The sequence below is a fragment of the Carlito syrichta genome, unplaced genomic scaffold (assembly GCF_000164805.1).
Source record: "Carlito syrichta isolate Samal-C Ts95f unplaced genomic scaffold, Tarsius_syrichta-2.0.1 Scaffold138552, whole genome shotgun sequence".
In the NCBI taxonomy this organism is placed as follows: Eukaryota; Metazoa; Chordata; class Mammalia; order Primates; family Tarsiidae; genus Carlito; species Carlito syrichta.
Window position 1 is genome coordinate 168,970 of NW_007082648.1, and position 16,750 is coordinate 185,719.

The 16,750-nt window shown below is 43.0% G+C and overlaps 1 protein-coding gene across 2 annotated transcripts in view; it reads right to left on the reverse strand.

Annotated features, from left to right (window-relative positions):
- PANK1 (pantothenate kinase 1) overlaps positions 1 to 16,750 on the reverse strand; it is an 88,193-nt gene that overhangs the window by 25,415 nt on the left and 46,028 nt on the right. For both annotated transcript variants that reach the window (XM_008049866.1, XM_008049867.2), the window contains exon 2: positions 14,451 to 14,803. In XM_008049866.1, coding sequence (XP_008048057.1) covers positions 14,451 to 14,803 — 353 coding nt within the window. The remainder of the gene's footprint in view (positions 1 to 14,450; positions 14,804 to 16,750) is intronic.

A 16,750-nucleotide genomic window follows, 5' to 3' on the forward strand; every position in this document is an offset into this window, starting at 1 on the left:
AAAAAAAAAAAAAAAAAAAAAAAAAGTCTAACTCAAAATTACTTAAACTCTCTTTAAGAAAATAATAGCTAGTATTTGTTGTTTACTACATGCCAAATCTCTGTACCAGATTATTTAATTCTCAGAAAAACCCTATCAGTAGATACTATTAGCTTCATTCTGTGGTTAAGATTCATAGAACAGATGACTTTCCCTAAGTGATGCAAATAACAATAAGGCGCATGTCCCAGTGACTCACTGTTCTTCTCTCCATTGCCATAATGCATACTGCATCTGGGGTCTGGAAACAACCTATACAAGTACTAGACTTAGACATTTTGCCAGAAAGGCATCATCTGCATGACAACAGTTAAGAGCTAAAATACAATTTTTGACTTCGTGTCACAAATCTGGATTTCTCTTTTAAGAAAATCCACGGAATCTATACTTGCAGAATGCAATTAGTTAGAACAGGTTGCCAGCCAGGTGGTGGGTCCTTGATACATGGAAATAAACATTCAAAATGACGTTGGTGTAAAAGTAAATCTATCCCATAAATGGTTCCAAACATTTCATTTTTTTTAAAACCAAAATGAAGCTCCTAGATGAGGTGCACGTAATCATACACGTTTCAAGGGGACAATATTATAGGTATAAAACTATCCAGTGTTCTAGTGTCTGGAAACACTAGAGAGGGGCATGGCAGTGTAAATGCCATCTTCTCTGTGCTCCCTGATTCCATGGCCTTCCAGTGCACTTACAGTGTTGGTCATGTTCTGGCTTGTTTTCTGGTTCATCAGGTACCCTTTAGTACGATGCTCAAAGGCCTGCCCACAATAATTATTTAGTACACATTTATTAAACGGAACAGGAAAGTTATTACCTCCTGGATCACCCCAAACTGAAAATTAGCAATTCCATCCACCAGGAACCACAGGCTAAACCTGCTTAAAAATTAATCAGAGCTTCATCAACAATATTGACAGCCAAGCCCAGAGTCAACATAACAAACATGGACAAAGTCTATGCAGCTAGACCGCCTGAAACCACACTGGGGGAAAAGAAAAACCTGTCAAGGCAAATAAACGAAGCACATACAACTCTGATCTGAAAGAAAACATCATCTCACCTTTTCCCTCAAAATCTTTCCAAATAAAGCACTAATAGAAAACAAACATCTCTTCTACACATTTTACTGAAGGGTGAGTTATTTCTGAAGCGTGAAGGCGGGCATCCCCAGATGGGAAAACAAAGATATTAGTCACTTTCACTGAGGCATATAGAGACCTCCCTCAGAAGTCTTCACCATCCAGGAAAAAGAACAGGCTCAAAAGCACAGGCAATGAGTCATACTGCTACTTGGATTTTCAGATAGGCCATCTGGAATTCAGGACAAGTTGGGAACTAATCCACACACCCTGCAATTTGTTAGTACAACTAAATTAACTTAGTGGAAAGCTTGAAAGAGCATGTTAAGATCTCAACTACTGAGAAGCACCCTTTCTCTGGGTGTCACAAACTCAAATGCCTAAAGGAGACAGGAAGAAGACAACAGAGTGCAGTCCTTGACTAGATGTAAAGCCACAGAATTATGAGTTTGCAGCAAACAAGACAACCTGCACATATTTAAATTTCACCTTGGCCCATTGTTGCCATGTGGTAATGGGGGCCCAGTGTTGCTAGAACACCCTATTTTTCAAGAGCCAGAAATCTAGATTTTTATGTTAAATCTTCCCATTTTTAAGTGCTGACAGCTAATTTAACATTTTTTAAAGGTATAGGTCAGGCATGGTGGCTCACGGCTATAATCCCAGAACTTTGAAAGGTCAAGGCAGGAGGATGGCTTGAGCCCAGCAGTTTCAGACCGGTCTGGACAACATAACAAAACTTCATTTCTGAATGAACGTATGCTGGTAAATGTTTAACAACCAGCTCTCTGTGGGCAAAAGCCCTGGTCTGTAGCATTTACTAATTTCCAAGGTATAATCACCCCCACCAAGGCCAGTTTCAAGCTACCAACATGTCACTAAACAAAGAGTTGGCATGGATTCTTTTAAGTCAGGAAATGCTGGCTGTAGCACTCCACTGCTTCTAACACTCCTTACCATTTTTGAAGAGAATACGTTCTGCCAATACCCTAAAGTATTAATTTAAACCACTCCTCAAAACTAAAAACAACAAACCTAGGCTTGCCCTAAGACTCAAGCTCTGCCTAAATAATGAAAATTAATTGAAAATGTATATAGATACCATCTGTAGGACTTTAGGAAAGGATGCTATTATAACCCATTTTGGAGATAAAATGCTTCACTGGGTGTCAGTAGATTAAAGTGACCTACTCAAGATCCCAAGACTAGCAAGTAGAGGAAGAGGTAGTGAAAACTTTTAAATCACATCTATGAAAAACTAGCGAGTCAGGTACGGTGGCTCATGCCTGTAATCTCAGCACTATGGGAGGCGGAGGCGAGGGGACTGCCTGAGTCCAAAGGTTTGAGAACAGCCTGAGCAAGTGGGTGAAACCTCGTTTCTACAATAAATCAAAAAGTAGCTGGGTGTGGTGATGTATGCCTGTGGTTCCAGTTACTTGGAAGGCTGAGGTGGAAGGATCACCTGAACCCAGTAGGTCGAGGCTGCGGTGGCCATGACTGTGAGTGTGCCACTGCACTCCAGCCTGGGTGACAGAATGAGACTCCAACTCAAAAAAGAAAAGAAAAGAAAAAGAAAAACTAGCATCGTTTTGCCTAGTACCAAAGTCACCTAAGCAAGTAAGGGTACAGTAGGGTTCTCAAACTCAAGATGCTTCAGAGTCACCTGGAAGGCTTCTGAAAGCTCAGGTGGTTGGGACCCACCTCCAGAGTTTGTCACTGCATTTCTAGCAATATTCCAAGTGAATCTGATCCTGAGACTACACTTTGAAAACCATTGGTACAGAAGGAGGAGGACATTATTTGAAGCTGAAACAGCTGGGAATGAGTCCATCACCAATCACCACATCCCAGTACAGGTGTTAATAAAGTCATATACTCCAAGTGCAGTGGCTCATGCCTGTAATCCCAGCACTTTGGGAGACAGAGGCAAGAGGATTGCCTGGGCTCACGGGTTCAAGACCAGCCGGTCAACTTGGCAAGGTCTTGTCTCTACAATAAATCAAAAAATTAGCTGAGAGTGGTGGCGCACGCCTCTGGTTTCAGCTACTTGGAAGGCTGAAACAGAAGGATCACCTGAGTCCAGCAGGTCAAGGCTACCGTGGTCATGAGCATGCCACTACACTCCTGCCTGGGCTCCAATTCAAAAAATAAAAATAAAGTTGGGTGTAGTGGCTAAAGCCTGTAATCCCAGCACTCTGGGAAGCTCCCACGGTGAGAGGACTGCCTGAGCCCAGGGGCTTGAGACCAGCCTGGGCAACTTAGCAAGACCTCGGCTCTACAATAAATTAAAAATAAATAAATTAGCCAGGTGCGGCGCCTCACACCTGTAATCCCAGCACTTTGGAAGACTGAGGCAAGAGGATTGCCTGAGCTCAGAGGTTCGAGACCAGCTTGGGCAACTTGGCAAGATCTCATCTCTACAATAAATAAAAATAAAAATAAACAAGTTGGGCATGGTAGTGCACGCCTATAGTTCCAGGTACTTGGAAGGCTGAGGCGGAAGGATTGCCTGAACCCAGCAGGTCAACACTGCAGTGACTGTGAGCGTGCCACTGCCCTCCAGCCTGGGCAACAGAGTGAGACTCCAACTTCAAAATAAATAAATAAATAAGTTAATTAATAAGTCATATACTCTCCCTAATAGCACTTGCCCTAGCTAACTCACGAGACTGTTTCCAAGAATCATATGAGATGGTTGTGTGAAAAAGCATGCAAAACTATAAAGTCCCATTGCACATGAGTCATAATTACTATACACATTAAAAATAAAATAATTCAGTTGTTCTTATCTTGTGTTGAAAGGCATTTGAAAACTTCATTTCCAAACTAAAGACTCTAATTTTTAGAGGGCGCTCAGTAATTCCCTAAATGCTAATATTAGAAAAAAGATGGATCTTAAACACAGGCATGGTCAGAGGGTCTCCTATGTGCTTTAGCTTGGTCTGTCAAAAATAACTAACTAAATCAAGAAATTTGATTAAAAAAAAAACTATTCCAAGAGGTTTCATATCCACTCCCTGGAAGGATTCTATAAACATACCCCCAAACAGTTCTATCACTCACATATAGTCGAGAAATGAGTTACCAAATTGAGTTTCAGAAATAAATAAAAGCTGGGCAAGGTGGCTTATGCCTGTAATCCCAGTACTTTGGGAGGCAGAGGTGAGAGGATTACCTGAGCCCAGGGGTTCGAGATCAGTCTGGGCAACTTAGTGAGACCTATTCTCTACAATAAATAAATAAATAAATTAGCCAGGAGTGGTGGCGCATGCCTGTAGTTCTAGCTACTTGGAAGGCTAAGGCAGAAGAATTGTCTGAGCCCAGCAGGTCGAGGCAGCGGTGGCTGTGAGCATGCCACCGCACTCCAGCCTGGGCAACAGAGTGAGACTCCGACTCATAAAAAAGAAAAAGAAAATACATATCTGTATAATACCTTAACTTCCAAGGTGCTTTTACTGACACTGACTGCATAAATCAAGTTTAAGTGACAAAAAAGTTTATCTTACTAAACAAAGAACAACTGGCAAATAAAATGATTGATTCTGAATTACAAATTACAGTTAGGGTTCTTTTCTTTTCACAGAGGAGACCTAATGCCACCTGAGACAGATGAATTTCAGACATGTTCAGTGAGTGAGAAATATAACAAAACCTCAAAAATGGTTTCTTCCTCTCTCTACCCAGTCAAGATAGAGGCCCTCTACAAGAGGTCAAAAGCACCAAGCCAGCTTGGTGTGATGACTCACGCCTATAATCTCAGCACTTTGGGAGGTGGAGGTGAAAGGACTGCTTGAGCCCAGGGGTTCAAGACCAGCTTGAACAACTTGGCAAGACCTTGTCTCTACAATAAATCAAAAAATTAGCTGGGCATGGTAGTGCATGCCTGTAGCTCCAGCTACTTGGAAGGCCAAGGCAGAAAATTCACCAGCAAGTCAAGGCTGCGGTGGCCGTAATTGTGCCACTGAAGTCCAGTCTGGATGACAGAGTGACTCCAACAAAAAATAAATTAAAAAAATAAGAGTCACTTCTAACCTGAACATTGAAATTATTCTTTTTTTTTTTTTTGAGTTGGAGTCTCACTCTGTCGCCCAGGCTGGAGTGCAGTGACACGCTCACGGACACCCCAACATCAACCTGTTGGGCTCTGGTGATCCTTCCGCCTCAGCCTTCCAAGTAGCCAGAACTACAGGCATGGGACACTATGCCTGGCTAATTTTTTAATTTATTGTAGAGATGAGGTCTCGCCAAGTTGCCTGGGCTCGAACCCGCAGGCTCAGCAATACTCTCACCTCGGCCTCCCAAAGTGCTGGGATTATAGGCGTGAGCCACCACACCCAGCCTCATCAATGACTACATCTTCTGGGTAACTTGCTGCAGCTTCTAAATCCACACTTGGGGCTTCACCTTGTACTATTACGTGATGAAGATGGCTTCTTTCCTTAAACCGCATAAACCACCCTCTGCTAGTTTCAAACTTTTTTCTGTAGCTTCCTCACCTATCTCAGTCTTCATAGAATTGAGAATGAGGGGCTTGATTTTCATTAGGCTTTGGCTTATGGGAATGCTGTGATTGGTTTGATTTTCTATCCACACCATTAAAACTTTCTCTACATCAGCAGTAAGGTTGTTTCACTTTCTTATCATTTGTATTCCCAGTGGAATAACACTTAATTTCCTTCAAGAACTTTTCTTTTGCATTCACAACTTGGCTAACCAATGCAAGAGGACTAGCTTTTAGCCTACCTTGGTTTTTGACATGACTTCCTCACTAAGCTTAACCATTTCCAATTTTTTATTTAAAGTGAGAGATATGACTCTTCCTTTCACTTGAACACTTGGAGTCTTTTGTAGGGTTATTAATTGGCCTAGTTTCAATATTGTTGTCTCTCGAGGAATAGGGAGACCCAAAGAGAGGGAGAGAGATGAGAGGACAGCTGGTCGGAGGAGCAGTCAGAACATATGAGGAGGGACTCCCAAAAAACAGAAATTATCTTTCGGAGGGCAGGCCCCTTGTAGTACACTCAAAATTTGTTCCTCTGGAGCAAACAGTGCAACCACAGTTTTTATCTGTAAGTTTTGAGAAGATTGTGCAGAAGAAATGATTTGCGGAAGAAATGTCCCAAGTTGTGGCTAACAAGTGACTGGTTCTTCCACCATGACAATGCACCTGCCCACACCATGCTGAGTGTTCAGCAGTTTTGGACCAAAAACGGTATGATCCCTATGTCTCACTTTCCCTATTCAACCAATCTCATCCTGAGTGACTTTTTTTGTTTCCCCAGATGAAAAAAGTCCTCAAAAGGAAATGATTTGCTGATGTGGAAGAGTTGAAACAAAAAAATGGCAGAAGCACTAAAAGGCATCAAAATGGACGAGTTCAAAAACTGTTTTGAGCAGTGGAAAAGTGTCCCAATAGGTGTATTACATCAAACAGAAAGTACTTGAAAGTGACTGAAGGTTAAACATATACGAACAAATACACAATTTTTATAAATAAATTCCGAGCTTTTTGGGGTCCCCGTAGTACACATTTATCAATTAAGTCTGCCATCTTATATGTACCTCAAAACAATGACAATAGTAATATCAAAGGTCACTGACACAGATCACCATAATGGATATAATAATAATAATAATAATACAGTTTGAAATATTGTAAGAATTACTAAAAAGTGACACAGACACTGTTAGGTCAGAAACTAAGATTTGCACAGAAATTAGATTGAAAATATAGTTGAGCCGGGCTCGGTGGCTCAGCCTGTAATCCCGCGCCTTTGGAAGGCTGAGGTGAGTGGATTACCTGAGCCCGCGGGTTTGAGACCCACCTGGGCAGGCGAGACCTCATCTCTACAATAAATCAAAAAACCAGCCAGGCGTGGTAGGGTGCGCCTGTAGTTCCAGCTACTTGGAAGGCTAAGGTGGAAGGATCACCAGAGCCCAGCAGGTCGAGGCTGCGGTGGCCGGAAGCGGCCACTGCACTCCAGTCTAGGTGATAGTGAGACTCCAACTCAAAAAAAAAAAAAAAAAAAAAGAAAATACAGTTGATTTAGAAAGTATTTAGAAAGTAGATGAGAGAGAGAGAAAAAAAAGATTCACCTCCCTTAAAGTTAAGGAGAGGGACAAAGCTTAGAAAAGCATGGCCCAGCCAGAGCTCACAAAAGGCATGGCCAAGCCAGAGCTTGACAAAAGCATGGTGGCCACTACTTAAGGTTGAATGCTTTTAAACCTTTCCTTTGATGGGGGGCAGATGTTTAGGGTGATTGGGTGGTGGTCTGTCTTATGTCATCATGAAAGGGGCAGGTAAGCACAGGTATTGACATCATGGTAATGGACAGCAGGCAGATGGGTGGGTTATTCACATATCTGTTGCCATGGTGATGGGGTCTGTCATGAAGAGCTGATCACAATAGATTAAGTTAGCTTGCATTTTTGTGGTTGGGAGACAGATACTTGTAATAGAAAAGCTAATTGATACAAAACAAGCTAGGGGGTGGTGATGATTGTAAAACAATTAGCAATAGCTACCTCTGGGAAACTGGTTCTGTCCTTGGCTTATGATCAGTGGGCAAGTGAGGTAATTTGCTCAAAAAGCTTGACAGAACTAGCCAGGGTCAAAATGGTTGCACTTTAGCTATATAGACTCCATCTTTTATCCTTTCAGACATGAAGTGAGCACATGCTATTGGAAAAATGGTGCTGATAGGCTTGCTCAGCATTGGCCTCAAACCTTCAATTTGTAAAACACACAGTATTTGTGTAGTGCAATGAAAGAATCACAATTAGAGAAAGGGCAATATTACAAAGTATGACTGTAATGTAGTAAAGAATTACAGGGGCAGAAAGGGTGGCCTTTTTTTCTATAAGTTTCTTGTCAAAAATACTTTGCTTTTTTTTTTTTTTTTGAGTTGGAGTCTCACTTAGTTGCCCAGACTGGAGTGCAGTGGCCGCTCCCGGCCACCACAGCCTCGACCTGCTGCGCTCCGGCAATCCCTCCACCTCAGCCTTCCAAGTAGCTGGAACTACAGGCGCGTGCTACCACGCCTGGCTAATTTTTTTTTTATTTATTGTAGAGATGAGGTCTTGCCAAGTTGTCCAGGCAGGTCTCGAACCCACGGGCTCAGGCAATTCACTCACCTTGGCCTCCCATAGTGCGGGATTACAGACTGAGCCACCGAGCCCGGCCAATACTTTGCATTCTTAAGAATACCACTGAAGTTAGGAAGTGTGGTTGCGGATACAAATATTAGGATTTGTACATAAAATATTCTCAAGGTTCTTTCAAACAAAACCACAGAATATAGACACTGAGAATAAACACAAAATTAACCGGACCCTACAGAACCCTTATGCACAACCATGCAGAATTCTCCACCTTGAGGACCAATTTTCTTTTGAGGGGGTAGAAACGAGGTCTCGCCATGTTGCCTAGGCTGGTCTTGAACTCCTGGTCTCAAGCAATCCTCTCACTTTGACTTCCCAAAATGCTGGAATTGTGGGAGTGGACCACCACGTCTGGCTAGTTTTTTAAATAGTGGGATCCCTCATTGGCTTATCAGTGTCTTAGACCATTTAAAGTTGGATTAAGTTTTTCTTTTGTGTTCCATTTTGATAAACCACTAATTTTGAAGGCTAATTTTTCCCAGTCAAAACTTTCATGGTGGCAGTAATGCTTTAAAAAAAAAAAAAGGAAGGAAGGAAGGAAGAAAGGATGGAAGAGAGGAAGGGAGAGATACGGGGAGGGGAAAAGAATGAATGAAAAGAAAAAGGAAGAACAAAATGCAACCCTTGTCTAATTTAATGCTTGCCTTGTGGTTTACAGTTCTTTCCTGTACATTCTAAAAAGAATGAAGAATAGTTAACATTATCTAAGGATTTAAGTACATGTATTGTGTATATAAAGGATGTAGTCATCAAACATAACAATTACTTACTATTCCAGATCTGCTGAACATCTTTTACTTAATCCTAAGCACTCAGATGATTTTTAAAATCCCTATCTGCCAAGTTGTATTGTACTAACAACAACAACAATAACTGGACTTTACAGGTATATATGTGCACTACTTTATTATTTGTTAAGTTGTTTAACACATGCAGTGGCATATATCGATTCTTTCCAAGTGAGTTAGTGTCTTCAATTTTCTGTTCTGGAAAGGGAGGGAGCTTGGATTTAGGATGTCTGAGGGGCTTAGCATTCATTGTTCTGCCTGCCTAACATATTTTTTTTTTTTTTTTTGAGTTGGAGTCTCACTCTGTCGCCCAGACTGGAGTGCAGTGGCCGCTCCCAGCCACCGCAGCCTCGACCTGCTGGGCTCTGGCGATCCTTCCGCCTCAGCCTTCCGAGTAGCCGGAATTACAGGCACGCGCTACCACGCCCGGCTGATTTTTTGATTTATTGTAGAGATGAGGTCTCGCCAAGTTGCCCAGGCGGGTCTCGAACCCACGGGCTCAGGCAATCCACTCACCTCAGCCTCCCAAAGGCGCGGGATTACAGGCTGAGCCACCGAGCCCGGCTACCTAACATATTCTTTCTCAACACCTGCATGGTTTGCTCCTACTTCTTGGGTCTCTAAGTCAATGTTAACTCATCACACAAAGACCCTCTCACCACTCTCTATCTTCCTTGCCCTGCTTTTTCCTTCCTTCTTTATAGTATTAATCACCAGTTGATATATTATTCATTGTCTTCCCCTACTAAAATACAAGCTGGGGATAGGTGGTTTTGTTTATAATAGCACTTGGTGCTGAGGACTAAACAAGACCCCTTTGTCTTTCTCTCTTACCCAAATTTCTAACTAAGAGGGTGGGGAGTCACTGCCTGACCCACCAAACAGGGTTTTGGTACCCGATAACCCTATATCCTAAAGTTTACTCTCCAACCTGACTCTGGCATAACATAACAAATAAAGAAGGTTTATCGCCCTGCAAAGCCAAATCATGGATTCTCAGACTCCAGGAAGCCTTGGAGGATACTTATCTATCCTCCCTAAAGAGGGCCACAAACAGAGCATCTACATATCAACGAAACTAGAGTTTTTCACTCCCTTGTCTTAACAAAGCTTCTCCTCTACTGATTTCCCAAATATCTCAGATAGGTTTAATTACCAAACAAGAAATCTTTGAATCCGCCTATCACTTACAAGCCCCATTTCGAAAGGGTCCTGCCTTCCTGGGCCAAACCAATGAATATATCACATGTATTGATTTATGGTTTCTTGTAACTTCTGCCTTCTTGAAATATATATAACCAAGCCATCGTTTGGCCACAAGGGGCACTTGTTCTCAGGACCTCCTGAGGATGGGTGTACCCAGGCTTAAGTCCTCAAGTTTGGCTCAATAATAAACCATCTTAAAATATTTTATAGAATCTGGCATCTTTTTTGTCAACAGTGCATTGAAAGAGCATGATAAATTATCTGTCGAGGGAGTGAATGAATGCTTAGAAAAGAGGATGAGAAACCTATTCATCTCACAAACTTTGGAAGGATACAGATTCATCACTTAGGACACAGTCAAACAGGCTTCGAGAAGAGATGTGTCTTTTTCAATTCTGTCTCTACTTTGGCCAAGACTGAGCATGAAAACAGAAGACAGCCTGTGGACTTTTCTTTTATAGATGGATGCTCCAGCCTGGCGGAGCTGTTTAGTAAATACTCCAGATTTGCTCCCTGCTCCAGTCTATTCATTAGGCCCCAGCAGCCTGTCAACAGGAGGAGTGGTGTCTTTTTCTTGGTTGTAATTGGGATATGACCTTCCTCAGTTCAGAACCTTGAGAAATACACTTGTTCATGGCCAAGAAAAATTGAGTAACTTTCCCAGGGCATACATTACCTCAGGAGAGTGATGGGGGCATTGACAGAGGTTACATAAATCCTGGAGGCATTGACAGAGGTTACATAAATCCTCTGGGTCACCTTGGTTCACCTCAGGCTCTCTACTGGAAATGGACAGTGTCCTTGAGGGACCTGAGCTCAGATCACTGGGGACGGGTCAACATTGCCCTCTATATCAGAACTGAGCCAAAGCTCCAGCTCTACCCAGGAGGCACCACTAGAACCTCTTGATCTCTCAGCGTTGGGCTCCTCATCCACATAGAACAAGGATGCTACACTTCCTTAATTCCAGAGGTTACCTCCAGTTCCGATGTCCTAGAAACCCTACCTCCTCTTTCCACCTGTCATCTTTTTTGCAGATGATGAAAACTTCATACAAGGTCACAGGCCAGGCGCAGTGGTTCACACCTATATTCCCAGCACTTTGGGAAGCCGAGATGAGAAGACTGCCTGGGTTCAAGACCAGCCCGGGCAACTTGGTGAGACCTCATCTCTACAATAAATAAAAAAATTAGCTGGACATGGTGGTGCACGCCTGTAGTCCCAGTGACGTAGAAGGCTGAGGTGGAAAGATCTCCTGAGCCCAGCAGGTCGAGGCCGCAGTGGCCGTGAGCGTGCCACTGCATTCCAGCCTGGGCAACAGAGTAAGACTCCAACTCAAATAAATAAGCAAATAAATAATAAAAGGCCAAAAGGTTAGGACTGTGATTGAGGCCTGAATTCCGTTAGTATATAAACACAGCTAAGTCATAAGGCTCTCTTTAGCCTTTTCTCCCTCCATGCATATTGTAGTCCCTGATGCTGTCCGTAAGATTAACAAATTTGTTTTTCTATTGAAGAAGAATGGGCTGCAGGTTGCTGAACAACTTTATCCTTGATGGTATCCATAAGTTTAACGGGCTCAAGGGTGTGAGTAGCTTTGATCACTAGGAATTTCCTCCTTCCGCATCTACCATTCACAAGAAGTGTAACTTCCCTAATTGCTCCTATAGATAACATAAACCTAAGACCAGTGTTGGAGATATTTTTCAGACCCTGCATTCTAGTAGATGTCAACTGGACCAGTAACCCATGAACCCCACCCAGAAACTGAGTGGGCACTCGAAGACATTCTCGACGCCTCTGATTTCATCCCCAACCAATCAGCAGTCCCAATTCCCTAGCCCCCTGCCGGTCAGATTACCCTTAAAAACCCTAGCCTCTGAGTTCTGGAGAGGCAGATTTGAGAAATGTCTCCTGTACTCGTCGTTCAGTTGCTTTGCTGTTATTAAACTCTCTCTATTGCGACATCTGCCACCTAAGTCTTGGCTTTTCTGTGCAGCAGGCATATAAACCTGGGAGGCTATAACAGAGGGACCTATCTCGCCCAGTCACCCAGCTGATGAAATGCAGAAACAGGACTAAAATTCAAATTCAATGCTCTTTCCATTATGGACTTAAATTCTCAAGCCTATGGATGTCAAACTACTCAGTTCCAAAAGTCTTTGATCATGGAGTCCCTTTGGCAGGAAAAAGATCCCATGGGTTATTTAAGTAAGTGATGGGTCAAACTCTACTGCTGGGTAAGGAGAGGGAACAGAGAAGAAAAACCAAAACCTGAAAATAATCAGTCTCACTAAGGATATACAGTCCTAGGACCCTATTGCCAGCTCTTACTACAATCAATAAAGTAAATGGTGTTATTTTTGATAACACAGGTAAAATTTGCATTTATGCAAATTTTAAATACTACAAATATGTACTGATTCATTCATGTATTTATGAATGACAGACTTTATAGCAAGAACAAAGTCATTGTTCTGGGAAACCAGTCACCTATCCACCCTGCTCACTAGCATTCAACAATCTAGTGACTTTTACCAAGTTTTCTTTTCTTCTAGCATTTTCTAATCAAATGTTTACAGCAAGACTGGATTACATTAGTTCCATGGCTAAATGCCAGTAATTTGTACTACAGACTCTGAGACAATGTCTTTTCAATTTACCTTACTAATTTTCAACTTTGTAGTAAGACTAATCCAAAATCTTCCAACTCTTCCTTCTCCAATGTTCAGTCATTTTTGTTTATCTAGCTTCCTTTATTTTCCAAGATATATCTAAATTTACTATTTTACTTTCTTCTTCCTTTATTCTGTAAAATGAGGCTGGATGGTACAGATTCTTATCCTGACCAGAGATGATGAGGAAATTGGAACACACAGATGTTAAGGGATTGCTAAATAAAGAGAAACTTTGTACCCCATGTTATTTGTCAAATCTAAATAAGCAATGCAGATTTGGATGTGCTGTCAGCCAGGATACAGCATTGTCCTTATGATGTAGAACCACTTCCTAAATGGTATTCAATGAATTCACCTATAAATCGTATCAAAGATTTCACTTTTGTTTGTGAGAAAAACTTCTAAATGACATTCACATATTGAAAAAAAGACACTTATGAGAGCAAATGGGTGGACAGAAGTAATCATTTTTATTTTTATTTTATTTTTATTTGGAGTCTCACTCTGTCGCCCAGGCTGGAGTGCAGTGGCATGCTCATGGCCACTGCAGCCTCAACCTGCTGGGCTCAGACGATCCTTCTGCCTCAGTCTTCCAAGTAGCTGGAAGTACAGGTACGCACCACCACGCCCAGCTAATTGTTTGATTTATGTAGAGACGAGGTCTCGCCAAGTTGCCTGGGTTAGTCTCGAACCCCTGGGTTTAGGCAATCCTCTCACTTCGGCCTCTCAAAGTGCTGGAATTACAGGCTTGAGCCACCGTGCCTGGTCAAGTAATCATTTTTAGTAGGATTCATAGAACATCTTCCTGTGGGGCTCAGTCTATATATGCATAAAACTGACATCATGATTACACTGTAAGTCTGTGGAAAATTCTAAACAAAATATTTCAGAAGGGGCTTATCATCTTGTCTGTAGCATATTACACAGCAGTAATTATAACAAAAATGATGGTGATAGCTAATACATATTGAGCACTTACTAAGTGCCAGGTGCAAATATCTCATTTAATCCTTCATGTGACAAATTTTTTTATTCTCATATAGGTGAGGAAACTGAGGCACAAAGAGGTGAAATAAACTGGACTAAATTCCCAAGGCTAGTAGTCTGGCCCTTAGGCATGAGCTGCTATGATTATAGACATGTGAGAGGTTTTCTTTCCTTTGCTTGAGTTGGGGGTGTCTCACTCTGTCACCCAGGCTGGAGTGCAGTGGCACGATCATGGCCCACCGCAGCCTTGACCTAGACTCAGGCAATCCTTCGCCTCAGTCTCCCGAGTAGCTGGGACTAAAGGTGCGCCCCACCACACCTGGCTAATGTTTTATTTTATTTTTTCGTAGAAACGAGGGCTCGCTATATTGCCCAGGCTGGTTTCAAACTCCCAGGCTCAAGCCATCCTCCCTCCTCAGCCTCCCAAAGTGCTGGGATTGCAGGCACGAGCCCACCACGCCCGGCCTGTTTTTGTTGTTTTAGCCAAGACAAATCCGACCTACCATTCTGAAGTCCTCTTCAAATTTGAAAGCTCCACCTCCTGTGGCACAGAGGGTGGTGTGAAGGCTGGAGAAGTTCTTCTCGCTGCCCATCTGAATGAACCTGTGCATGGCACAGCTGGGAAAGCGGATGAAGTGCAGGTTCCCTTTGCGCCCACACATGGTCAGGTTTTTAAGTTCCAGGTGGACGTCTCGGATCCCGGTTTTCCCATAAGCGGTGTTCGAAGTCAAATACTTCCGGATGCTCTTCAAGTTCTCCACTTCCTCTTGTTCCTCCTCGGCTGTGATATCCTTCGGTTCAAAGTAGACCAACTTAACCAGTGTTCCACCGATATCCATGCCGAACCACGGGAATGCTGGAGGACAGAAAGGAACAGTGGCGCTAAACGCTACACGTGCCAAGAAATGTTCAGTTGCCGGACAGTCAAGAGGGAAATGCAGAGGTGTCCCCATCTACATGGGCGTTTAACATTCTACTTATCTGAATTCAACTGTATGTGCCTAAAAGAAAGCACAAGCAGCCATGCACGGTGGCTCACGCCTATAATCCCAGCACTTTGGGAGGCAAAGGCAAGATTGCCTGAGCTCAAGGATTCGAGACAGGCCTGAGCAACATGATGAGACCTCGTCTCTACAATAAATAAAAAAATTAGCAGGGCGTGGTGGCGCATGCCTATGGTTCCAGCTACCTGGAAGGCTGAAGCAGAAGGATCGCCTGAGCCGAACAGGTCGAGGCTGCGGTAGCCATGAGCTGTGTGTCACTCTCCAGCCTGGGTTGCAGAGTGAGACTCCGACTCAAAAAAAGAGAAAGCACAGGCAGAGAAAACTTCACAATTAAAAGGGTACTCATGACTCTGTCCACACTCCACCTGATGTCTCAGAATTGATTCATGAGAAACAGGATTCTGTGGTTCTCTAAGCCAGTCTCAATCCCCAAGTGCTTCTCTCACCAGCTGAGTGTGCTTTTAATATTTAAAGATATTTTACTATATATCTAAATATACCGTATTTACTCTATATATATATATAGTATACATCTTGTCTCCCAAATGCCAACGATCTTAACAGAATCTTAGCCAAAGAAACTGATCTGTTTCAATCCCAGAGAAAAATGGACTGATGCTAGATCAATACACCAAGAGAAGGTGTGTTGGCCTCTACCCCACATGGTTCCTTCCCAGGGCGGTTTTTCAATGATTTAATTTTTGCCATAGCTGACTTTATAAGACGTGACTCCGGTGTTTTAATCTACACAACATAAAAAGAGGAAAAAGGGAGAGAAAAAGTGGAGTATGAGAGATGATGAGAGCGGGGTGTGATGATTCACACCTGTAATCCCAGCACTTTGGGAGGCTGAGGCGAGAGGACTGCATGAGCCCAGGCATTTGAGCCAGCCTGGGCAACATGGCAAGACTTCGTCTCTACAATCAATCAAAAAATTAGCATGGTGTGGTGGTGCACGTCTGTGGTTCCAGCTACTTGGAAGGTGGAGACGGAAGGAATGCCTGAGCCGAGCAGATCGAGGCTGCAGTGGCCGAGAACGTGCCTCTGCACTCCAGTCTGGGAGATGGAGTAAGACTCCAACTCAAGAGAAAAAAAAAGAGAGATGATGAGCAGACACGATGATCTATGGTGGAAGAAGTCTAGAAAGAACTAGGTTCATGCTACACCTGATTTCTTTCTGCGTTAGGCAGAGGCACTATTTCCATCCCCAATAGCATGCCCAGAAGTTCTCAAACTGGCTGCATTTTAGAACCACCTGGAAGGCTTCTAACATTCAATTTTCGGTCTCCTTTCATACAGCTTCTGATTCAATTCAGGTGCGGAACTCAGGCATGAGTTTTTTTTAAAGCTCTCCAGTGGAAGTGCCCTCCATATGAGCCTTTATCAAATTGCATATTATATTGTCAGAAACATAAGTGGACCCTACAGTCTTTATTTTAAGCACCCCTACTGGTACTTAGCTTTTAATTCAGGAGGGCTGAGGGAAGGCGGCACAGCAGGAAACCATCTCTGTAAACAAAATCTTTTCTCCTTACAGTTTTTTTGGCTTTGATCCAAGCCAGTTGCTCCACACTTGGTGAGCAGTAACTCTAACAGTATAGAAAAAATTCTGCCGGGCTCAGTGGCTCAGCCTGTAATCCCGTGCTTTGGGAGGCTGAGGTGAGGGGATTGCCTGAGTTCGTGGGTTCGAGACCTGCCTGGGCAACTTGGCAAGACCTCATCTCTACAATAAATCAAATATTAGCCGGGCGTGGTAGCACGCGCCTGTAGTTCCAGTTACTTGGAAGGCTGAGTGGAAG